Source organism: Hippocampus bargibanti, linkage group LG03 (genome assembly GCF_051943395.1).
Source record: "Hippocampus bargibanti isolate YZ-2025 linkage group LG03, ASM5194339v1, whole genome shotgun sequence".
Lineage (NCBI taxonomy): Eukaryota > Metazoa > Chordata > Actinopteri > Syngnathiformes > Syngnathidae > Hippocampus > Hippocampus bargibanti.
The window spans coordinates 21,480,167-21,504,417 of record NC_142736.1 but is presented as its reverse complement, the minus strand read 5'-3'; the positions used below and the strand labels follow the sequence as shown (position 1 = coordinate 21,504,417).

At 42.7% G+C, this 24,251-nt stretch overlaps 1 protein-coding gene across 5 annotated transcripts in view; it reads left to right on the top strand.

Annotated features, from left to right (window-relative positions):
* The window catches only part of tcf12 (transcription factor 12), a 79,794-nt gene that overhangs the window by 44,321 nt on the left and 11,222 nt on the right, over nucleotides 1-24,251 (top strand). For 4 of the 5 annotated variants that reach the window (XM_088992543.1, XM_088992544.1, XM_088992542.1 and 1 more), the window contains exons 9-16: nucleotides 10,696-10,795; nucleotides 11,039-11,178; nucleotides 11,643-11,784; nucleotides 11,884-11,954; nucleotides 13,356-13,500; nucleotides 21,848-21,921; nucleotides 23,195-23,266; nucleotides 23,653-23,841. In XM_088992543.1, coding sequence (XP_088848669.1) covers nucleotides 10,696-10,795; nucleotides 11,039-11,178; nucleotides 11,643-11,784; nucleotides 11,884-11,954; nucleotides 13,356-13,500; nucleotides 21,848-21,921; nucleotides 23,195-23,266; nucleotides 23,653-23,841 — 933 coding nt within the window. The remainder of the gene's footprint in view (nucleotides 1-10,695; nucleotides 10,796-11,038; nucleotides 11,179-11,642; nucleotides 11,785-11,883; nucleotides 11,955-13,355; nucleotides 13,501-21,847; nucleotides 21,922-23,194; nucleotides 23,267-23,652; nucleotides 23,842-24,251) is intronic. The other variant, XM_088992546.1, reaches the window with a different exon arrangement.

The following is a 24,251-nucleotide window of genomic DNA, read 5'->3' as shown; positions in this document are numbered from 1 at the left end:
CACAAGTACACCCCTCAGATCCCCGAAGTAAGCCCTCTCTAATTAGAACCAGAGCTTCTTACAGGAAACAATCTTTCCGTCTGGTGACATCATCGCCCAATCCATGGCTGAGAGTGAGATGATCTCAGCATGTGGATTTACTCATTGTTTTTGCAACAGCCAAACAAATTCCAAGAAAAGCATACCGCGGTGACTTGTGCATCTTTAGAGAGGGTAGCGTGTACAGGTGGGTGGTGCGTGCCCTTCATCTCCGAGACTGAGTTTGTTTTCCCCCCCTTCCACTGAAGGCTATTAGCTTACTGCCGTGATTTGAAACATGTCATAAACGTTGCCTACTTTTGAGATGTGTACTCATGCTGTCCTTCTAATTGGTGTTGCTGTGACGTAAGCCAGTCGCACGCTCGCCTGAAACAAATATCCATTTCCTTCGTCCTTTAATGTTTCCGCACTCACTACACAGAGCTTGGTCTGGACATGTTTTAGCCACCTTCAAACACTTCTATTAGTGCCATTTCTTCCTTAAAGCATCAACTTGAAATGACTCCAGATATAAAGCAGTTGCAGTAATGTAGCGGCAATGTTTTGGAAGATTTTGAAAGAGGTCGGCAGAAGAAAGAAGGATAAATAATAACACGACTAAAGGCAAAGCAAAATAAAGACCTAGTTTTTCGAGGGACTTGAACGCTTTAATCTTTCTCTAACAATATTTTCGTAAATGAGTTTGCAGGCCTGTGTTTAGTCTGGAAAGCTTTGAATGCCAGTCATGAAAGGCTCCAGTAAGGCTGGGCTTTCAATGGAATATCATATCAATCCTCTCCTTTCTTCTGCTCCCCTTTGCCCTCCCTCCTCCCACTCGATAAAGGTGAATAAATGGGAAGCTGTGCGACTTGGAATGACAGTAAAGCGTAATCAAAATGGCTGTTGATGTTTTGCTTCCCACTCCAGCGCGCCCCATTTTGAGGGGAGGGGAGCGGGGGGGCACCCCCACTCTGGTTTCCAAAAAGGAGCATAATTTTCCTGCAGCGACGTCACGAGCCAGCCCCCTATTGCAGCTGTTGCATGCTTCACAGTGTTTACACATGCTTCTGAAGTAAAGCTTATATTCCAGCGACACTGGCATATTTTACGTTTCACCTTGAAAATAATACACATTAAGTCCATAGTCTGTTTTGGATGCTGAATGTCTTGTTTGCATCCATTCTCTCACTGTTTAATGACTTCTAATCTGTGCCTTCTGTGGGCACACGGTGACAGTGTGTTGCCAAATGAGTGGGTCTAATCATCATCTGAATAAAAATCCCCTCCGGGTTGAAATGTGAAAAGAAATCTGCTTTCCTGCTTTCATTTAAATGACTCAGCTATTACAGTATGTATGAAATCCAGGAACAAATTAAAGTATTTCAGCTCCAATTTGTTGAGGTTCTTCTGCAGAAAATCACATTTTTTTAGGCTTAGAATTAAACATCCCCAACCACCCCCTACCTCCCAATACCACCACCACCACCACCCACCCTCCTAAATCGGCTCACACGTTTGTTTTCTGTCCCACCCACTTCCCTTTATCTTTTTTTTAATACCCACCCCCTCGTCGGTTCCCTTCCCCCTCGTCCCTTTCCTCTTTGCCTCAGCATTCAGCGGCTTAAGAGAGGGATGTACCAAACGCTCCACTCCCTTCTGACAGCCCCCGACCCCTTCGCTCGGCATACAATGGATGCGTCCTGCTTTGCAGAAATTTCCTCTGAGTGAGCCGTGTGGAGGCCAGCATTGAAAGAATTATTAGTCCCTTTTGAACGCTTTGGATGTATGTCCGCAGAGCTTGTGTCCTGTTGTAATATCTTTCCAAATTTGTCAAGGCTATAATGTATTGCGCATATCCCATCCCCGGAATGGGAAGTAACTCTTTAATGTACTACTACAACGGGAAATCGGTGAGTAATCTTTTTGAGGGGGATTTGTGTGTGAGGTGGAAGAAGTGTGTTTGTTTTACCAGACTCAACTTGTATCTGTGGTGTGTCGATGCTCTTGTTTTCGTGTAATGACACAAATCTCGTGGATGTGAGAGTTTGCCTGAGATGCAATGTTTTAGTTTCTGACATTTCCAATGAATATTGTTACCATAAAAATAGTAGTTTTGTCTTACGACAAAGTGTTGGTCTTCCCATATTCAAATATGGAAAAACAGGAAAAAAGTGCAAAACTTTTTCCCCCATACAATGAACCACTGTTTGTTTTTTTACCTATGTATTTTTTTTCTGGCTAGTAGCTGGAACTTCAAGACGGGATTGAAATAATAATAGTGGGAGTCTGGGAATGATTAGGGAAAAGAAGTGCCTGTTGAGGTTTGACTTTTGTGTTTGCAGATTGAGCTCCAAGCACCAGTGTTTGCTGCTCTTCCATCTGCTTTTAATTACATCGGCATTCTTCAGACCACAGGAAGTCCAATGTGATTTCTGAACATCTCCGTCATAACCTCTTTGATATTTGTTTGTCTCAAAATTCCAGAGCAAGTTTTCGTAAATGCATGCAGCTTTTTTCCCCCATCTTCTTCTTCGGGAATGCTGAAGTTGTTTGGTTAAATAGGATGGCTTTCTGTTGATTATTTGCTTTTAAATGAAAGCTCATTTTTGGGAAGCGCATACTTCTAAACAGTAGCGCTATAGTTATTTACCTGGTATAACAAATAATACCTTGTGGATTTTCATCAGTCTTGGTCATTTTGAAATGAAAATGTATTACTGGTTTGATATTGCTGATCATCTGAAGCTTCCATTTCAATTGTCCTTGGAACGAGTGACAGTGTTTTCTGTGTCTCAAATGCGCCCAGATGACTTTGATCTCCTTTCATATTGAGTATTACCAGGCTTTGGTTACCGTTAGCGATGAGGAGGAAATGGATAGCATGTGGACGAAGCAAGGCTCTGATCAAAAGTGCTTGTTAATACTTTTGTTTCTGGATTCCTTTGTAAGGAAACAAGAAATGTGATGCTCATTCTGTGAATCAACTTGATTAAAATGAATTTGTTGTCATGTAGAGTTGCTTAGCAGGCTCACCATCTGGATCACTGGGAGAATTCACAGTGGGCCATTGACTTGTAAGCTGATGGCACGGAACCAGTACAGATGGAGCAGCTCACTGAGCTTTTCTTCTGACTGAAGTCAAAGCCTTGCAAATATTTTTGTGTTGTTTCATCCCATTGCAAATGCATGTCATACACCATTCTTGCTACAAATTTCAATGAGGTGAGATGTTTCCTGCTAGTTATGGTTTCATCCATCATTGGTTTCCAGAATTGAGCCAGTCCAGACAACCCCTTTAGTGTGCATGCATGAATTCACTTTGAGTTTGTTTCTCTGCTGTGACTATACTTAATCTGACTTCTAGTTAACAGTTTGATTTTGAAGTGATTAAGTGGTTGTTTTAATTTGTCGAAAGTCAAGTTTAAAAAAATGTCTACATATATTCTTAACATTATGGACAAGAAAACAACAGATTGCTTGGGTTATTTGCCGTCATTTTTGTGCCAGTGATATGCTTATAAAATGTCAGGACTCATTGGCGAGCATCGTGGGCAAATGTTGAAGGTGAGAAGCAGTTGGAAGATGCAACATGCCTGTTGTGTATCATGAGCATGCAACACTACAGCACAAATGCTTTAGTGACATGCATCACGAAAAACGGACACACCGTTAGACTGCGCTTGGTGAGCCATTTTATGATGTCCAAATTATTTCATATAACGATTTCTGTGACCTTCCTGTCTTTATATTGCGTCATTAGAATCACTGAATATATGGTAGAATATAATCCTCTTTCCCCCCTTCAAATGAATAGAAAGGCCATTAATCGTTTTTTTTACACGAGTAAAATCAGACTATACAATGTGATACTGCAATATTACTTGGGGAAAAAATACACTGGTCTGCAACACATTTTAATCAGATATTGCTTTGTGTCCCTAAAGGTATTTTTGATGCTGAATTTAAAAATTTCACTTTATTCTAACACATCAAAATGTTCATGTTTTTTTTTTTTTTTTTTTTTTTTTTTTTGTTCAGAATCAGAATCATCTTTATTGCCAAGTATGTAGAACACACAAGGAATTTTTGTTTCCGGTAGAACACGCTGCACTAGTATCGTTGTTAAAAAAACTGCTAAGTGGCACTATACAGTTCCATTTTGGCTACTGTTGAAAGAGTTCAAAGAGTTAATGGCTTGGGGGAAGAAGCTGTTTAAATGTCTGCTGGATTTGGTGCGCATTTGGTTTGACCTGAATTTACCATAAATTGTAATACATTTGTATCACGTCACAGAAAAAAAATCGGCATGGTAGTTATTTTAGTAATTCCTTCTAGAGTACAAAAATATATTCCTATGAATGCTGTTATATTATCTATTTGTGTTGCTGCCCTGTTTGTGTCAAGCTATCCATTGCATGAAGCTTAACAATACCGCTATGTGACCATGTGCCTTTTGGAGTTTCCCATTGCATGTTAACGTGAAGGTAATCGAGGCTATGTGGTTATTTTTAAACACACATGTAATCCTCTGGCAAGATTGAAAGCCACATTGCAATGAAGCAAGAAAGGAGGAAAATATAACATTTCCAAAATATACAAAACGGAAAAGAAAGCACTTAATAGTAATCTCTCCAAAACCTACATTAACTCATGTAAAAAAAATCACAAACAAACAAACAATCACCATGACATGTTGCAACTGACAAGAGGAACAAACAATGGACCGGCAAAGGCAGAAAGAAAACAGGAAAAGAAATACAAGCAAACTGACAAGATGACAAGGAGAACTTAGACAAGACACAACCTGTTGAAGGATCTGATGAGTAGACACAAGCAGTCAGGTTGAGGAGCACACAAAACAAAAAGAAAACCATGAACAAAAACTATGTATAAGACGCACAATGAAACAGACATAACATGAGAAACTAAATATAAATGCACTTCCAAATAAAACTGATCTTGACAGTTTTTTGGTTGTATGTTATGTCATCACAACTACCTTATCAAATCTTGGACCCTCTTTTTTTTGAAGAATACAATTCATTAAATCTTATCACAAGGGTCTCAAGGCACCACTGCAAGACAACTACTGCCAGGGTTAAATATACCTTACATTCAAACCCTTTTTGATGACGTTAGCACGGTAATATTACTAGTGGATGTTAATCCTGTATATTTTATCTTGTATGTTTAGGTTTTAAGAAAGAATCCCTAGTAAGGCTGAATTGATTGACGCATCTCTGTGCTGGCCTGTTTATCCGCGTGAATGATGGCTTTTAATTAATGGTCTTGTAAAAGGAAACCCAAAAGGCAATTAGCATTATCCAGTGCCATATGCTGCCCATTGAGTAGTAAAGGACAAAAGCTTCGTCTCCCGTTCGATGCTAACCTGAGCTCTCATGTAACTAATATCACTGCCAGTCACATGTGTAAGCTGTCACGGTTTGCGAGGTGGTGATGGCGGGTTCGGATCCCAAAAAGCAGGCAGGAGGGAGCAGGAGGTTGTTTGACAAATTGTATTAAAATAAAGTCAGCAGGAACAAAATGTAAAACATCAAAATGATCTGAATGGAAAAAATACAAAGTAGCAACAGAAAACCAAGTGTAAAAGTCCGTCAAGGTTAAACAAACACGTACACAATGCATGCTGCAACCAAGCAGCAAACAAACAATGAATCGGCACCGGATGATCGTGCCCGGTGTCCTTTTAAGTGCCATTGATTATAATGACCAGCACCTGCGAGGCTGCAGGCAGGGCTGACGTCGCCAATCTGATCGGGACGACCAGCACCTGTGAGGTGTAGGCGGGGGCGACAGCGCCCCCCGTTGGTCGTCAACCAGATCATGACAGTACCCCCCCTTCAAGGGGCTGCTTCCAGAAGTCCCAACAGTCTCCCAAAAAGGTCCACTCGCCAGGGAACGGTCGGTGGAGAGGGCAACCGCTGCCTCTCCAGCATACGACGGGCGGCGGCCTGATGGGAACGGGACTCGGCCTGGGGTGGACGAAGACGCGGCACGGATCGTCGTGGGCGTGAGTGCGATCCCTCTCGCACGTTCACGCGACGGCGCTGGCTCTGCGTGGACGTCGAACTGCCAGGCGCAGAATGGCACCCCGTACGGCCGTATGGGACCAGGTCTCGGCCGGACGCCGACGTGGGCGTGAACTGCCCGGCTCCGGGGGAACGAGACCAGTCCAGAGCCGCTCCGGGATCCAGCGGTGAGTGGGGTCTCGGACTGACATTGACTCGGACGTTGCACGGCTCGTCGTGGATGAGACTCAATTCGTCATGCACGACGACAGCGTGGCTGGACGTGGGCGTGCAATGCCAGTCACCCAGGGTCACCCTGGACGGCCACCTGGAAGGAGGTCTCGGCCGGACGTTTACGTGGACGTTGCGGCTCGTCGAGTGACGCGATTCAAACGCGACGAGGCTTTCGCTAACGTGGACGTAGCATTGCCAGGCACAGGGTGGAAATGAGACGGGTCCGATGTACCTGCGGGATCCGATGGTTGGCCGATTCATTCTGTCACGGTTTTGCGAGGTGGTGATGGCGGGTTCGGATCCCAAAAAGCAGGCAGGAGGGAGCAGGAGGTTGTTTGACAAATTGTATTAAAATAAAGTCAGCAGGAACAAAATGTAAAACATCAAAATGATCTGAATGGAAAAAATACAAAGTAGCAACAGAAAACCAAGTGTAAAAGTCCGCCAAGGTTAAACAAACACGTACACAATGCATGCTGCAACCAAGCAGCAAACAAACAATGAATCGGCACCGGATGATCGTGCCAGGTGTCTTTTTAAGTGTCATTGATTATAACGACCAGCACCTGCGAGGCTGCCGGCAGGGCTGACGTCGCTACCCGCTGGTCGCCAATTTGATCGGGACGACCAGCACCTGTGCAGGTGCAGGCGGGGCCGACAGCGCCCCCCGTTGGTCGCCAACCAGATCATGACATAAGCAGAGGACCCAGGAGCGCTACGCCCCTGCCAGAGCACTTTAATTACACACCCCGACAACAACGTGCAGGAGTCATGCTCGCTCAGCAAAGCAGCCGGAGTTTTGAGTCCAACCGAGTCCTGCATATGTATTACATTCACATGTGTTGTGCAAGTATAAATGTGTGTATGGGATTAGCATATTTTCCATCAATTCTGCCACAACCCGTAAAATGAAAATCATTTTAGCCGGTACACAACCATTTTGGTCATCAAGACTTGGAACAGTGATAAAAGCTCATGCATTGATGATATCTTGTTGGCTTAGTGATGAGTAAATAATTGTTTGAAGTTTGTCAGAAAAATCTCATGACCGCTACGACAAAGGATACATATCAAACACTAATTCTTGTTTTCAGCTTTACTGAGGACCAACCAGCACATCTACAAAGACATCATGTGGTGTTTTATTAGTTCATTTTGAGAGCAAGAATTGTGGTAGAACAATTTGTTGTGTCTACTTCATGACCATACGCCTTCTCACAATGGCTTGAGGATCTGACAGTTCCTGGCCAAAAAGAACATCCCCGTGCTGGAGTCACTTCCGACCTTTTTCTGACTCAGGTTTTTTTCATCGTTGTAGCGTGGGGCACTTTGGGGGTACCCAAATGCACACCTAAAATTCGCAAATTTTCCCAAAATTTAAATTTCTCCTTCTATCTAACCTTGGAACTTTTCATATTTATGAATGGTGTCTTTTGGGTTTGTTGTCTTAAATTGAAATTCCGTTCTGTTATATTTGCATTTTTATTCTCATCCACAACTAATCATGAGCAGGCGTCTGTTTTTGTCTCATTGGAACTAAGACGACTTGATGCCTTTGTGACTTTTTTGAGGGAATGTTTCCTCCCGCTTTCCAGAAAATGGAGCATTCAAACTTTTCCATAGTCGGGATTGTGAGTGTGAATTTGTTGTCAATATGTGCTCTGTGACTGACTGGGGACCAGTTCATTATCTTGTCAGCTAGGATAGGCTCCAGGAGCATCCCTTGTTCAGGACAATGGGTGTTGAAAATGGATGGATGGTTGTGATTGTGAATTGCTGTTGTTTGTCATTGTGTGCTCTACAATTGTCTGGCAACATATTCAGGGTTTCAGGTACTCCGCCAACCAACTAAAGACAGCTGGAATAGGCTCCAGCACTCCATGATATTCATGAAGATAAAGTGGTTTGAATAATGGATAAATGAGTTTAATATAATGAGTCCGTAAAATAGTTCAGTCTCGGCTGTACTCTTATGGTCTTCTTTTCTGCTGTCTTCAATTAAAAAAATGACTCATTGCCGTAATCTACAAATATATGCTGAAGAGCAAACACCAGAGCAACTCCATTTGATGTGGTTATTAGAGAATATGTTTTCATAGTCCCCTGCATGTAGAATAGAGACACACTGGAATGGGAAAGCGACATAATTCTAGAATATGATTGCTAAAGTTTTTTTCACACCCGTCAGCAATTCAGAGATTTGATTTTATTGCCTCATTAAATGAATCATTCTCATAAGCTGTGGACACAATAGATCAATGCATGGAAAAAAGGAAGTATATGTAGTATGACTGCAAACATGTGGTGCTATGTGGTGTGATGCAACTTGCAATTTCTCTTAACGGCCTTGCAACATGACAGGCCATTAAAAGAAATTGACCCTACAAGTTAACACAAAGTGAGATATTTACTGCGAAAGGGCGAGTGGAATCTCGCTAGCAGGTCTGGCTCTGATTAGTGGGACATGATGAGGGTCATCCAGTACTCTCTGTGGGAGGGCGAATTTGTCCAAACCTTCGATCTTTTCTTCCTTTCGATGAGCTCCGTCGGCTTTAACTCACCCTCTCTCCCTCCATCTGGAGTGGATGAATTCAGAAACCACATCAGTGGTTTTTGGCCCCCAAGTCTCTTTTGATCCTCCCACCAACTTGGCACTCACACACAAACTGTTCAACAGCGTGCCCATTGTGCTCTCGTTTGACTCCACCGCCCGCTTGCAGGTACAAATGTAAAGTAGAGCAGACTGTTTTTGAAGCATTTATTTGAATTTGTGCCTCTCACCGGATGTGGTAATTTGCCACAGCCATTTCAACGCTGCCAGTATGCGACGATCATTAAAAGCTCCATTGGAGACTGTGTTGATCTAAAATGCAAATACTGCCATTTGATGCTTCATGAGCTTGATTGCATGCTTGTCGTTAATATGGATGCAGATAATAGCTTTTACAGCTGGATATCTACAGGACAATTCATTATTAATATCAACTAATATCAAGGTTTGTGTTTATATTAAAAATGGCACACGCATACAAGCACACAATTCCTTATTTATTAAAATAAAGACTGAGATGGTTTGGACATGTCCTGAGGACAGAGAGTGACTATATCGGGCGAAGGATGCTGAGCCTTGACCTGCCAGGCAGGAGACCGAGAGAAGGACAAGAGATGCTTTTTGGATGTTGTCAAAGAGAACATGAAGGTAGCTGGTGTGAGAGAAGAGGATGCACAAAAATGGGTTAGATGGAGGACATTGATTCGCTGTGGCGACCCCTGAAGAGAAAAGCCAAAAGGAAAAGAAGACGTTCCAAGAAGAACCCATCATAGGCAAAAATTGTGAATGAGTAAGCTTTTTTTTCCCTTCTAATTATGATACAATACTGTACTGCACTATAGAATGAAACTAAAAATCAAAAGTTGGTTTTGTTCCAAACGTAAATTTGGCAAGCTGTACAGAGATGAGGCGTAGAAACTGTTGACATTCGCCTGCAGTCCCTTCGTCAATCAAAACACAATTCACAGTAAAAACAAATATATTAACAAATATACCACACAGCAACACTGTGAAAGGGCTCCACCTCAAATGTTTTCACCATGAAATTCTCACCATTAAAAATGTCACATTTTTCTCATTTAAACACCCTTAACGTTCAAACCTTTGCAAGAAAAAAAGATTATTTTATTTTACAGGAGACTTGGAATGGAGGTGAGGGATTTTAGCCTATGGAGATACAGAATACAATACAGATTTGTATGCTGCAAAAAAACAGAATTTGGAATTACACCGTAAAAGTAGAAAAAAAAACAATTCTAAACACAATGCAAGTTGTAAGCTGCAAAAAAATATCCATGATTGCATTTGAAAACAAATCTGCTAATACTGTATATGTTTGTGTATGGGGGGTGGTAGAGGTTGTAGCGGGGTTTGTAGTCCCCATCCAGCACTTGAATTTTTGCTTAAGACTAAAAATTGACCGAGTTACAGCTCATGTCTGGAAACTCATGAGTTAAGTCATTTGGAAGATGACGTGCTCCTGCACTTGACATGACCTCAGACATTGGATCAACAGCATGCACATAATGGGTTGCATGATTGCTCATGAGTCGACACATTGGCTGTGAACAGTTGAATGTTCAGCACCTTATACTTACATTGTTGCGCACAGAAAACAAATGACATCTCACAGAGCAGCAGTCACGATATATTTTGGTTGTTCCATGTGCGGTTAGCAGTGGGTCTTCAATTTATCATCCTTGGACAATTTTCCAATGCAGTTTCTTTTAAGAGGCTCAAAAATTGACAATTGACTTGTGAAGCTCGAAATTGACATAACACTTCCACTTGTAGTGACCCCTCAATGATTGAATTGGTCAGACAATTGCTGTTTGACGAACAACAGTTATGATGTGTTCATAGGTGTACGCCCCATCTCCAAACTCGGAGGACTTCAACAGAGACTCACCCTCCTACTCTTCCCCTAAGCCCTCCAGCAATGTGTTTGCAAGCACTTTCTTTGGTAAGTAAGATTGCATTCCTATGTCAGGACCCTTTGTACACGTCAAAGATAAATTGGTTGTTTGTTTTACTTTTCAATTAACTCAGATGTGTTGAGAACCAGGATCTTGTTTCATTCCCAAGAGTAAAAAATAAAGCTCCGCTCGGTGGATAATCCCATGTTGAGGGTTTATGGCTCCCACGGCTTTGTGATGGGACTCAGAAATGCACCCTAATAAACGCTTCCATGTATTTTTGTTTTGAGATGGTACCCACAGTTCATCTGACCCTTGGAACTCAACCAATGGGATTAGTCAACCGGGCTATGGAGGAATGCTTCCAGGATCTTCATCTCACATGCCACAGTCAGGAAACTACAGCAGCCTGCACTCACATGACCGTTTGGTAAGCCAATTCATATCGGCTAATCCTCTTCCCAAGTATATCATCAATTACAAATCATCAATCATCAATTACAAATTTGCAATGTACTGGTAGGGTGCTTTCAAAATTATGAGGAGACCTTGCTGTCAATGTTAGGGATTTCATTGTATTCTGCTACCATAGCAAGGATGTATAGTTTCCAGATGCAAGCAGGCAGATAATGCAAATTTCCCCATTGTGGGACGAATAAAGGTTTTCTGATTTTGATTCTGATTCTGAATACGCTAACCCCACATTGTTTCAAAACAAGCCCCCACAGTATGAAAATGTGTATGTTAAAAATGTTTCCTGGTAAGTATCGTCAAGGATGTAACCAGAGTTCTGTGTCACTTTTTGATCTTTTCTTGTCTTCTTGGGCCCATCCGCAGACAAGAAGGATGAACATGATATTTCACAATTTCAAAGTTGTGTTTTGTGATTTCCAGACCTACCCAGCACACTCGGCTTCTCCAGACATCAATGCCAGTCTTCCTCCCATGTCCAGCTTCCACAGAAGCAGCACAACCACTTCACCATTTGTCTCTGCAACACACGCCCCGTCGGTTAACAATGCAGATGGGGTGCTGCGTAAGTTCTCATATGTTGCTCTTAATGCAAATACAGGGACCTGTTTGAATGTTCAGCGAGCTCACCCCCACCTCCATTTCTCTCTCTGCACATTTAAAGCTTCCACAAATCGAGGGAACGCCACTGGAAGCTCACAGACTGGTGATGCACTGGGCAAGGCTTTAGCCTCGGTGAGCTGCTACCACACACACACATGGAACTGGATGCTTAGTTTCACTATGCCATCGAATAAGACCATATTGGAATCTGCACTCTTTTCCTTCATGTAAAAATAATTGTGGGATGGTTTGGTGTGAATTAATGATTAAAAACATGATTCTTATGAGTAGTTCTGTCAATCATTGGGTAATGGCTAAATTTGTATAAAATTCATCTTCATATAAATTGTTCCAATTTCTGCATTTTTCTCTATAATGGATTGAACCTTTGTCCTAAATTCACTTTTCATGAAATAAGACCCACCGTTTTTTTTCCATGTACCTTATTCAAATTTGTGAAATCACATATTCTTATAGGCATCAGTGAAGAAACTGTTTTTTTTTCTAAGTGGAAAATATCACTTGAGGGATGGTAATAACAAATTAAGTCTTTTGTATTTCACGACTTAATTCTCTTTGCATGACAATACAGGAGTGAAATGGACACGGTTGGACGGCGTGGGGTAGATGTGTGGAGCAGGGGCGCTGGGGAGTTTATGACTGCTGTGGCTCAACTCCACGGGCCGCCCTTTGTAGAGTTTTTGTCCACCCCCCACTCCCTCCCTTTTTTTCAAATTGGCCCTTCTTCGCCTGCGGGAGTGTGACTGATGAAGAGGCGTGGCTTCATTTGTTCCAGTAAAAAGAACACTGTTTCACTTTGAATGCAGCGTCTTTGGCCATATATTGTTTGGTCAGAAGTCACGGTTATAAGCAACTCTCTTTTGTGAAACTGAGACATGTTTGGGGATTTGTGTTGAGTCTTGTTTGTATCTGACACAGTGATGACCGCATTTTTAATCCGTCTTAGTTTTCCACTGAATTGCGTGCCTGAGAGTATAGGGGAAAAAGAAGAACACAGCACAGCGCTAGAAAAGCTTTAATAGCTATTCTGTCCATCCCTCCCTCCCCATCTTTCTCCAAGCTCAGTGCAACACTTGCCTTATACTCCAAGTTGATTGAAAATGTAAAGCCTAAAGATCATGATTGAATAAAGAGATTATTAATGAGGGCATTCTATCATCTTCAGAGAAGTCAAACGGTTTCCTGCCAGCTCAATTTGATCATTACTGAGCTTGGAAATCTCTATCTGCTGTGTTTTCCTGCTAATTAACAAGGACCCATTTTATGCGGCCTTTTTTCAGTGACATGTTCTATTACAGCACAATATCAGCTGATTAAAAGGTAAAATTGAGGAAGTGATTGTGCTTTCATCAAGGGTTTTGTCCTGTCAATTTTTGTCATGAAATAAATTACGTTGACGATGGCTCACTTTTAATTAAACTGGAGCTAAAAAAATGGAGTACCGTGTGATTGATTGTATCCACAGCAATGTCCTCTGCGACATCTAATGTTGCATTCTTTCTGCTCTCACAGATTTACTCACCTGATCACACAAGCAGTAGTTTTCCCTCAGACCCGTCCACTCCTGTGGGTTCCCCGTCTCCTCTCACAACCACAGCAGGCGCTGCCTCAGCAGGGACTGTGGTAACATCTGCTGGAACCCAGTCGGGAAGGCCAGGTAAAACGCAATTCTTTTAGGATGCTCTCACAGGCTCAGGGAGGTCTTGGTTGTGGCTTCAATTACAGTAACCTTGATCAAGTTACATATTCACTTTGATGGTACGGCACTGGTGCACTTCTGTTTTTAAAAATGCCATTGGTTTGCAGTGCATCTGACTTACAGGCATTAACATTTTAAGATTCTACTATATATATATATATATATATATATATATATATATATATATATATATATATATATATATATATATATATATATATATATATATATATATATATATATATATATATATTTTTTTTTATATGTATCGTGTATTTTGTTTTTCTACTCTCATTCCTTTCATCACTTTGCTGCTGTGAAATGTAAATTTCTCCACTGTGAGACTTATAAAGGCATATCCAATCCAATATATATATATATATATAGCGCGCAGAACAGCACGGATACTGACCCGAGCTGAAATGGGGGACAGACAGCACCCATGTGTGTGTGTCATATATGTGTGTCATATATGACCTCGTCTCACCCCCGTGGGTGGTGTCTGTCCCCTCCCCCCTTTTTTTGTTTTTGTTATTTTTTTAGCTCGGGTCCTCAGGATCTGCGCAGTATCCGTGCTGTTCCCAGCACTGAACTTGTCTGGACCGAGATATCCGATGATGCCGCTTTTATACAATATACAAGATGGCGCCCCCCTGTGTGGCTGCCTCCACAGCAGCTCTTTCCCTTTCTTGTCTACTTTTTCACTTCTTTACTTATCCGTTTTTGTTTTGCCTGATCTCGCTCCATAAACCTACGGAGAGGAGATGGGCATCTTTTCTTTTGCTCATCGCCGTTATTTTTTACTTTTTCATCGCTCCTGTGAACGGGGAATCCACGCGCACGCGGAATCCCATTGTTTACAGTCGAGACCAGCTACTAGCGTGGCGGGCTAATAGCGGACTAGCGGCCGCCGCACCAGACATCCCCGATGAATTGAAGAGGAGGAAACGAGGATGTCGGGCCGGGAAAGATCGCCGCAAAAGAACGAGGAAATACCGACACGTTCTCCCGTCCGTCATCATGGGGAACGTGAGATCGCTCCCAAATAAAATGGACGAGCTGGCGGCGCTAACGCGACATCAGAGGGAGTACCGGGAAGCCAGCTTGCTACTCGTCACGGAGACATGGCTTTCGGCAATCACTCCGGACGCCCACGCAGAGTTGGAGGGCTTCCAACTCGTACGAGCGGACAGAAATGAAGGCAGCGGTAAGCAGAAAGGAGGGGGGATTGCTGTATTTGTGAATGACAAATGGTGCAATCCTGGGCACATCACGGTGAAGGAAAAACTTTGCACTCGGGACATCGAGCTGCTAGCCGTTAGCCTTCGGCCGCATTACCTGCCACGGGAATTCTCACACGTCATAGCCGTGACGACGTACATTCCCCCTACGGCAAATGGCGGCGCTGCCTCCGATGCCCTCATATCTGTTGTAAACAAGCTGCAAACCCAGTCCCCCAACGCCTTGTTTATCATCTCAGGGGACTTCAATCACATTTCCCTGAAATTCTCCCTCCCAACATTCACACAGTATGTAACTTGTGCCACCAGAGACAATAACATATTGGACCTATTTTATTCAAACGCCAAGGATGCATACAAACCCTCCCCCCTCCCCCCTCTCGGAAGAGCAGACCACAATATGGTTTATCTCCAGCCTGTGTACAAACCCCTTGTCCAGAGGCAACCAGCTGTGACCCGCACGATCAAAAGATGGTCCACAGAAGCTGAAGAAGCTCTGCGGGACTGTTTTGATTCAACCAGGTGGGAGGTCTTTACTGAGATTCATGGGGAAGACATTGACTCACTCACCAACACCATCACAGACTACATTAACTTTTGTGAACAAAACACCGTACCCACCAGGACTGTGCGGTGTTTTGCCAACAACAAACCATGGATTAATCCCGACATAAAAGTCCTCCTGAAGGAGAAGAAAAGGGCTTTTGTGTCGGGCAACAGAGAGGAACTGAAGGCCGTGCAGATCCAACTGAGGAGGAAGATCAGAGAGGGGAAGAAGGCCTACAGGATGAAAATGGAGGAGCAGCTGCAAGCCAGCAATGTCGCTGGTGTCTGGAAGGGCCTGAAAAACATCTCAGGCCACAAAAGCCCAGTGACATTGAACGAAAAAGACAAGGACTGGGCAGATGAAATCAACCGCTTTTTCAATCGGTTTGACAAGACGCCAGCCGCCCCCGGCCCACCGTCAACTTCACCTGTAGCTGCACCTGCACCAACTCTCACTGTGGCCTTACCCTCCCTGCCCCCTCTCACGACCAGCTTTCCACAACCAACATCTGCCCTCCCAACCGTTGCCACACCCTCAGCCGCCACTCTGCCTCCTGGTTCCTGCCTGTCTGTCACAACTGCGCAGGTGAGGAACCAACTGAGGAGGATGAAGGTGAGGAAGGCAGCAGGTCCGGATGACATCAGTTCCCGACTCCTCAAGACCTGCTCCGACCAGCTGTGTGACATTGTCCAGCACTTGTTCAACCTGAGCCTGAAGCTGGGCAGAGTTCCACAGCTGTGGAAAACGTCATGCCTGGTCCCAGTGCCCAAGATTGCCAACCCCAAAGAGCTCAACAGCTACAGACCGGTGGCGCTGACGTCTCACCTGATGAAGACGCTGGAGAGACTCGTCCTCGCCCACCTGCGACCGCTGGCAAGCTCATCGCTGGACCCGCTGCAGTTTGCCTACCAGCCCAGCATCGGTGTGGAGGATGCCATCATCTACCTCCTCCATACGGCGTTGCTGCACCTGGAGAATGCTGGGAGCACGGTGAGGATCACATTCTTCGATTTCTCCAGTGCCTTCAACACCATCCAGCCCAGTCTACTGGGGGACAAGCTGCAGCATGCCGGAGTCGACCATCACCTCACATCCTGGATTACAGACTACCTCACAAACAGGCCACAGTACGTGAGGGTAAAGAACTGTGAGTCGGACAGGCTTCTCTGCAGCACCGGAGCGCCGCAGGGAACAGTCCTGGCTCCATTCCTCTTCACCCTCTACACCTCGGACTTCAACTACAACACCCCAACCTGCCACCTTCAGAAGTTCTCTGACGACTCAGCTATTGTCGGCCTCATTACAGAGGGAGACGATAGGGAGTACAGGGGACTGACAAAGGACTTTGTGGACTGGTGCCAGCAGAATCACCTCCAGATCAACACTGGCAAAACCAAGGAGCTGGTGGTGGATTTCTGCAGGAAACAATCGTCACCTGCACCATTGAACATCCAGGGTTCGGACATTGAGAGGGTGACCTCCTACAAGTACCTGGGTGTTACTCTCAACAATAAACTGGACTGGACAACAAACACGGATGCCCTAATCAAAAAGGGACAGAGTCGCCTCTTCCTCCTCAGGAAACTGAGGTCTTTTGGAGTTCAGGGGTCACTCCTAAAGACTTTCTATGACTCTGTGGTGGCATCAGCCATCCACTATGGCATTGTCTGCTGGTCAGGCAGCATCACCACCCGGGACAGAAAAAGACTGGAGCGCTTTGTCAAGCGGGCCAGTTCTGTCGTGGGCTGCTCGCTGGACTCTCTTGAGGAGGTGGGCAACAGACGGACGCTAGCTAAACTAAAAGCTATGACGGACAGCCCCTCCCACCCCCTCCTGCCCATCCTGACAGCTCTGGGTAGCTCCTTTAGCCAGAGACTATTACACCCGCGCTGCAAGAAGGAGAGGTACCGCCGCTCGTTCCTACCGACTGCTGTCAGGCTTCACAATTCCCAATGATCACATGTGAAAAAAAAAAAAAAAAAAAAAAAACTGGACACTTGTAAATATGGGTTGTTGCAATATATCTAAATGCATCTCTTGATTCTGCACTATGTACAGTCTTGTTTATAGAACGGTTTTTGCACATCTACATTTGCACAGTATACAGTTGACATTTTTATTTTGTTATGCTTAGAATATCTTGTTTTCTATCCTTTCACTCCCACCCCAACCCCATCCCTCTTCAATTGCTGCTGTGGACTGCAAATTTCCCCATTGCGGGACGAATAAAGGTATTCTGATTCTGATTCTGATTCTGATTTTCTGGGCTGAGATATCCTATCTCTCTCTCTCTCTCTCTCTCTCTCTCTCTCTCTCTCTCTCTCTCTCTCTCTCTCTCTCTCTCTCTCTCTCTCTCTCTCTCTCTCTCTCTCTCTCTCTATCTATCTAATGTTAAGCAGATTCCTTACTTACAGACAGTGTATTGTAGGTGTTCAAATACCTGACATGTTTCGGCGACTACTTCCGCCTTCGTCAGAGTGGACACTACTTCCGAAGGCGGAAGTAGTCGCCGAAACATGTCAGGTATTTGAACACCTACAATACACTGTCTGTAAGTAAGGAATCTGCTTAACATTAGTTATCAAGTAGACAGGATGAATTTAGTACAACGATATCTATCTATCTATCTATCTATCTATCTATCTATCTATCTATCTATCTATCTATCTATCTATCTATCTATCTATCTATCTATCTATCTATCACTCTCTCTCTCTCTCTCTCTCTCTCTCTCTCTCTCTCTCTCTCTCTCTATATATATATATATATATATACAGTAAAGTCTCGTTATATCGATATTCAAGGGAGTCCGAAAAAATATCGATATAACCGGGACTATCGATATATCCGACCCTGTTTGCATGTAATTTTCTCCGTGCGTGCATAGAAATAGTATCGATATAACCGGGACTATCGATATATCCGATATCGATATAACGAGACTTTACTGTGTATATATATATATATATATATATATATATATATATATATATATATATATATATATATATATATATATACATACATACAGTAAAGTCTCGTTATATCGATATCGGATATATATATACAGTAAAGTCTCGTTATATCGATATCGGATATATCGATAGTCCCAGTTATATCGATACTATTTCTATGCACGCACGGAGAAAATTACATGCAAACAGGGTCGGATATATCGATAGTCCCGGTTATATCGATATTTTTTCGGACTCCCTTGAATATCGATATAACGAGACTTTACTGTATATATATATATATATATATTCTCTGGATAGGATCGGTGATTGTATATACAGTAAAGTCTCGTTATATCGATATCGGATATATCGATAGTCCCAGTTATATCGATACTATTTCTATGCACGCACGGAGAAAATTACATGCAAACAGGGTCGGATATATCGATAGTCCCGGTTATATCGATATTTTTTCGGACTCCCTTGAATATCGATATAACGAGACTTTACTGTATTTTAAGTGTGTCGGTGAATAACATACTAATTTGCCTGTTTTGGTAGAGCAGACCAGTTATTGTGTTAACTATAGACAGAAATCAAATAAACATCCATTGAATGGAAGGATTCATGACACCTCCACGTTTGAGATACAGCAAACTCGCTCCAAAGCTGCATGGCCTCGTCATTACATCCATAGAAAGCCTTGATTGTTCGTGAAAGTTTTGAGGGATCCCCTCAGAACGTACCGGCATGTGTGGCAAATTGCCAACTCTGCTGAGTGGGCAGCTGGTACATAGAATAAATGCAGTCTAAACTCACAATTCAACTTTCAAATGTGAGTGACTCAACTGCTTTTAGTTGCGGTAAAGGTTGTGTGCGTGCCATGGAAATATTTGTCAGTTTTTATTTAATGGATGAGAAAAAGTACAACAAAGAGAGGAGGGGGTATCCAGCAGATTTTGTGGCCAGCTGGTCCCAATCTGCACTTCTTGCTGGCACACCTCCTGCCGAAACATCATGCGATGCAACTTGTGTAAGGTGCCTGAAGGTTGACAACATCATCTCCTGCGCAGCTTAAATCAGTGCCTTACTTTCTCTGTCCACTATCTTTTATAATCCCGACAACCCACACAGCTTCTCAAGGTGGCTTTCATGTTCATAATTCTATGGCTTGCTGACACGCATCTGCTCGGATCACATTTAGGATTTTATTTCTTCTTTCTTTTTGATGTGATTGAAATGTTAATAACAAACCTCAGAACAACAATGGAAATAGAAATGAATGAGGCCATGGGTTTTGAGCTGCTTAAGGATTTAAAAAGATTTGTTTGAAGTAGTTTTGAATTACATCAATGAAAAGCTTTTTGTTTCTTCTTTTTTTGACTAAGCAGAACATTGTGCAGCTTTTCAAAAAGTGGCTGGTTGTAGTTTGCAATTCTAATCTACATTTTTGGACGAATATTTTACACTTTTATTATCTCACTTATTATTGGTTTAATTCTTCAACACTATTTGTAGCCCATGTAATGATATCTTTTCATTTGTTACGAGCATTTAAATGACAACATGAGAGGCTCTAGTGTGGGGGGAAAAAAGGGTAGACACCAAGCAGGAAAGCCCAGTGTGTTTTTTAATGGACAGTTGTGTCAAGTATGGTAATGGCCTGGTGACAGCTGTCTTTACCTATGCTCCCCTCATCCTCAGCTGTTGCCCTGTCCTGTGGACAGCTGTTCCTCTAACACATACCCACACACTTGCGCGTGCATGCAGAGCTGCAAAAAGTCTCTGCCGGTGAGTGAGACAACTCAGCACCCTATCTTTTTTATTTGGCTACACAAACATGAAAGCCATTGGCATTAAATCCGAGATGGCAAGTGAAATGCACAGTTTTCCCTACATTTTGTGATTTAATGACAATGGAGACAACATTTTGGCTCTTGGTGCACATTGACTATAAAAGCCATTCATCATGAGGGTTGAACCCAGATACAGAGCATTAGTCATCAGATGTTTCCGCAATTGGCCCTTTTCTTTTTCTGTCTCTCGCTCTCCCTCTTGGATGTTCTCTTGCTGCATATATATAAAAATTTATTAATTTATAGCCATTAAGCAGTGAAGGCATGTGAAGTTCACGTCTTGCTCATCTGGCAGCAAGATGGAGCTAAATTCAAATTCTTTTCATCTTTTTTTCCATTCTTGTGTCTGGAGTCTTTTATGCCAAGGGACGACAGAGAGTTACATATGAAATGTGACATTCACTGAAACTATTGGAAGGAAAACAAACAAAGGTTTTTGTGGGATGGTAAATATCAAGTCTTCACTGTATGACACGGTTGTTTTAAGTTTTCTTTATTTCAGAAAGTTTTTCTCTTTATTGTCGGTTACGATTCCCCATTTTAGTGGAATCGGGAATCAGGCATCAATCTATTTAGAGGTGAAACCCATCCTTCACTTCCTCCACGTGGAGGTCCCCCCCACCCCCTACAAAAAGTATGACGTGTGCTATAACATCACTTACCATGATCTAAACAAATGACTTGCTTTGGCAATCCTCCCCTAGACAGCACAGAATTGGAAAGCGCGACAGGCAATATTTCTTGCAAATAAACTGGAAGAGTTAAAAGTCTATTACCCTTATGATTCTATGTTCCCTCTTGTTACCATACACACTCAGCATGGATTTGTTATGACCCAGGAAAAGGGAATATGGAATATAATCTATTTTTAACATTATTTATCTCTTTTATTCCACCCATTTTTTAGCTCCACAATAAAACATATGAAGTTCATTAAATATGTAATTTGTGATTTCTAAATCATATTCGTTTGAAATGACCTAATACTAACTAACATTAAAACTACTTGAGCACATTAACTGAGAAGTGACGAAAAACTCCTGACTCTGCGGGATCAGTGCAGCATTATGTCGCCTCAAGCTTGATCATCTGCATGTTTTTTTTAATAATAAGTCAATACAGTTGTTTTTTGTATTTAAGTACGCCTTTTTTTGCTGGTAACTCAAGCAAGTGATATTTTTTCTCTCCCAGAAAAGTCACGATTTTGGAGCTGCTAGCATTCTGCCCAGCAGCAGAGTTATGCAAGAGCATCAATTTTTATTGAGCGTTCCTACTTCACACATTGCTTTTAATACATACTCAGATTAAGACCATTCATCAAATGGAAAATTAATATCCAAACCCTCAGATTTGCTTCAGGTGGTGGAAAGGAATGGTCTTCCAAATCAAATTTGTCACTGCTTATATTATTTTCTTTGTTGTCGAAACTAGCCAGAGATCCAGGATAAAGAAATGGGGGCGTAAGACAAACCCCCGGCCAGCTCGCCTGTCAGTATGGTCCTCAGACGTCAGGAAATTATGTAATCTCATCCTTAATGATAAAAATATCTCCTGACGCCAGTAAATTGGCATGTCAGTGTGTTATGAATGTTGTTGATGTCTGGAGTCAGTGGAGCAAGACGCAGCCATCAGCCACGTTGATATTAAATAGAAAAAGCATAAATTGTCAATTTACCAACAGTGCACCTTTGTCTCTTTGCTTAGGGACCAACCAGTGGCCGCGTCCTAGTGGACAACCCGCTTCTTCTCCAAATTATGAGAACTCACTTCACTCGTTGGTAAGCTTTCTTCCTTTCTTCATCCGATATGGATGCTCACTTTGGTTGTGTTATCATGACAATGATATTTCCACAATGTTTGCGGAGGATTAATTGGAAGGTTAAGCATAACTAAACAATACCTATCCATTAGGACTTGCCATCTGTCTCATGCTCCAGGATTGACAGTTGTGGGGGAAGGGTTTAGTTCAAGGGGCTACCAGCAGCTGTATGCAGACCCCCTTATCCGGGATGCCTTTACTGCCTCGCTGCAGATTTAATTTCCTCCGTAGACATATTGCACCAATCTCTGCAAAATAAAAGTGCAGGTCAGATTTTCCAAGTAGTCAAAAGTATAAATTCCCGTGGCATATGGAAAGCCCCATGACATGACATACTCCAAAAACATGCATGGCAGGCAGATTGACCACTCCAAATTGTCCCTAGGTGGGAGTGTGAGAGTGACTGTTGTACGTCTTTGTGTGCACTGCGATTGGCTGGCAACCAATTCAGGGTTTCCCCTGCCGTGTCCCTGCCTCGTGCCCGAAGACAGCTGATATAGGCTCCAGCACCCCCCGTGACCCTAATGAGGAATAAGCGGTATGGAAAATGGATGGCTGGATATAAAAAGCATGCATATGATGCAAAGGTTTGTCATCGGGACATAGTGGCTATTGTATTTCCAGCCGTAGCCATACAATGCTTACAAGCTTTGGCCTGCCACATTCTAAGAAACACTGAACGCAACTGAAATGGACCATCACACAAAAATAATAATGATAAGACAGTTTACAGTTGGCCACTCTACGCTATATACCAAAAAATGCAGCACCACACATCGACTGGCATTGTGCAGTGGAAAAACTAATACCTTGTATGATGTTTTGAGGCTATTTATTTTTATTGAACAAAAAAAATACATTCAGTGATTTTCAAGGATGACCCCAATGAGAGGAATTGAGGGAGGCAGTAAAGCAGTGTGGGGATATTGGCAATGATTAACAATTTTATTTCTATTTATTTATTCATGTGCGGTTTTGATTGCCTGTTCCATTCGTAACGTTGTAATCTTGACAGACCGTTTACCAGCAATTTTTAATCGCAATGAAACCAGTGGCCCGTCAATGTCATTATAAGCACTAAGATAGCACACGACAAAACATTCCTCCTTACAAATTGATTGGTCAGCAGATGTAAATCTGTTTGCAAATGTTGTTTATTCTTAAAGGACAATCTCTCTCAATGTATTTCTCATCTTTCTTAATCCTCTTCTTATTTTTTGGGACTCGGGCAGAAAAACAGAGTTCATCAGCAGTTACATGAGCATCTTCAGGATGCCATGTCTTTCTTAAAGGACGTCTGCGAGGTACTTTAGATTGAGCTAGTAATCTGTAATGTGTTTAATAAATCATCGTCCATTGTTTTCGACCTTGACATGCAATCATTATTTTTATTTTTGGAATCCGCTTTTGTTGCCATTGTTAAATTGTCTTATTAGCTTGCCACAATTTGCTTGAGTGCAGATGTTAATCCACTCTATTCACTTCCACACAAGCAAGTATATTTGTTGATGTTTGGAGCTCTTGTGTGTATTTGAGTTTTCTTTTATCTTCACTTTTCAAGTCCACGCCATCCAATCAGTGTTTTCATTTTTTGGTCCTAATATGCTTATACTAAGCTGCTCTATCATTCTTTTCTCGCTCCTCTCCCTCCCCCTGACCTTCCACTTGACAATCCCTCTGCACCCCACAGTCGCGAATGGAGGATCGTCTTGACCGACTGGATGATGCAATCCTTGTTCTGAGGAACCACGCAGTGGGCTCCACTGCCAGTCTACCCAGCGACATCCACAGTCTGTTGGGACAGGCACAAAATGGGCAACTGACAGCCATTGGAGCAAATTTCCCTGCCACAGTGTTGTCCAGTCGGACAACCACAATGGTATGAAGACCATTTTCGGTTTTCTGTCTCCGCAATTAAGTCATTCACTGCCATTTCCGAATGTATTCAGGAATTGAAAAGCATGATGTGGAGCGCCATTCCCGAATTTCTTCAGGTTTTGGTTTTTCTTGCGGGGAGGTGCCGATAAAGCGCTGGTCAGACATCTGGCGATGTTTTCCCTCCCACATTTGCCTTTTGTACAGCTGCTCCCATTTCAAACTCAGATAACTCCAAACCTATATAATTTAGGAATTAACTCTTTTTTTTCTGATGAAAGAAGAGATTCTGAGGTTTCTTACGCTGCATTGAATGTTTACTGTATGTAGTCCTAAAACTCAATTTTCTGTGGGTCCTGCAATTTGAGTGAAAATGACAAAGACCCTGACACTGGAGTGGACACATTTTTGCAC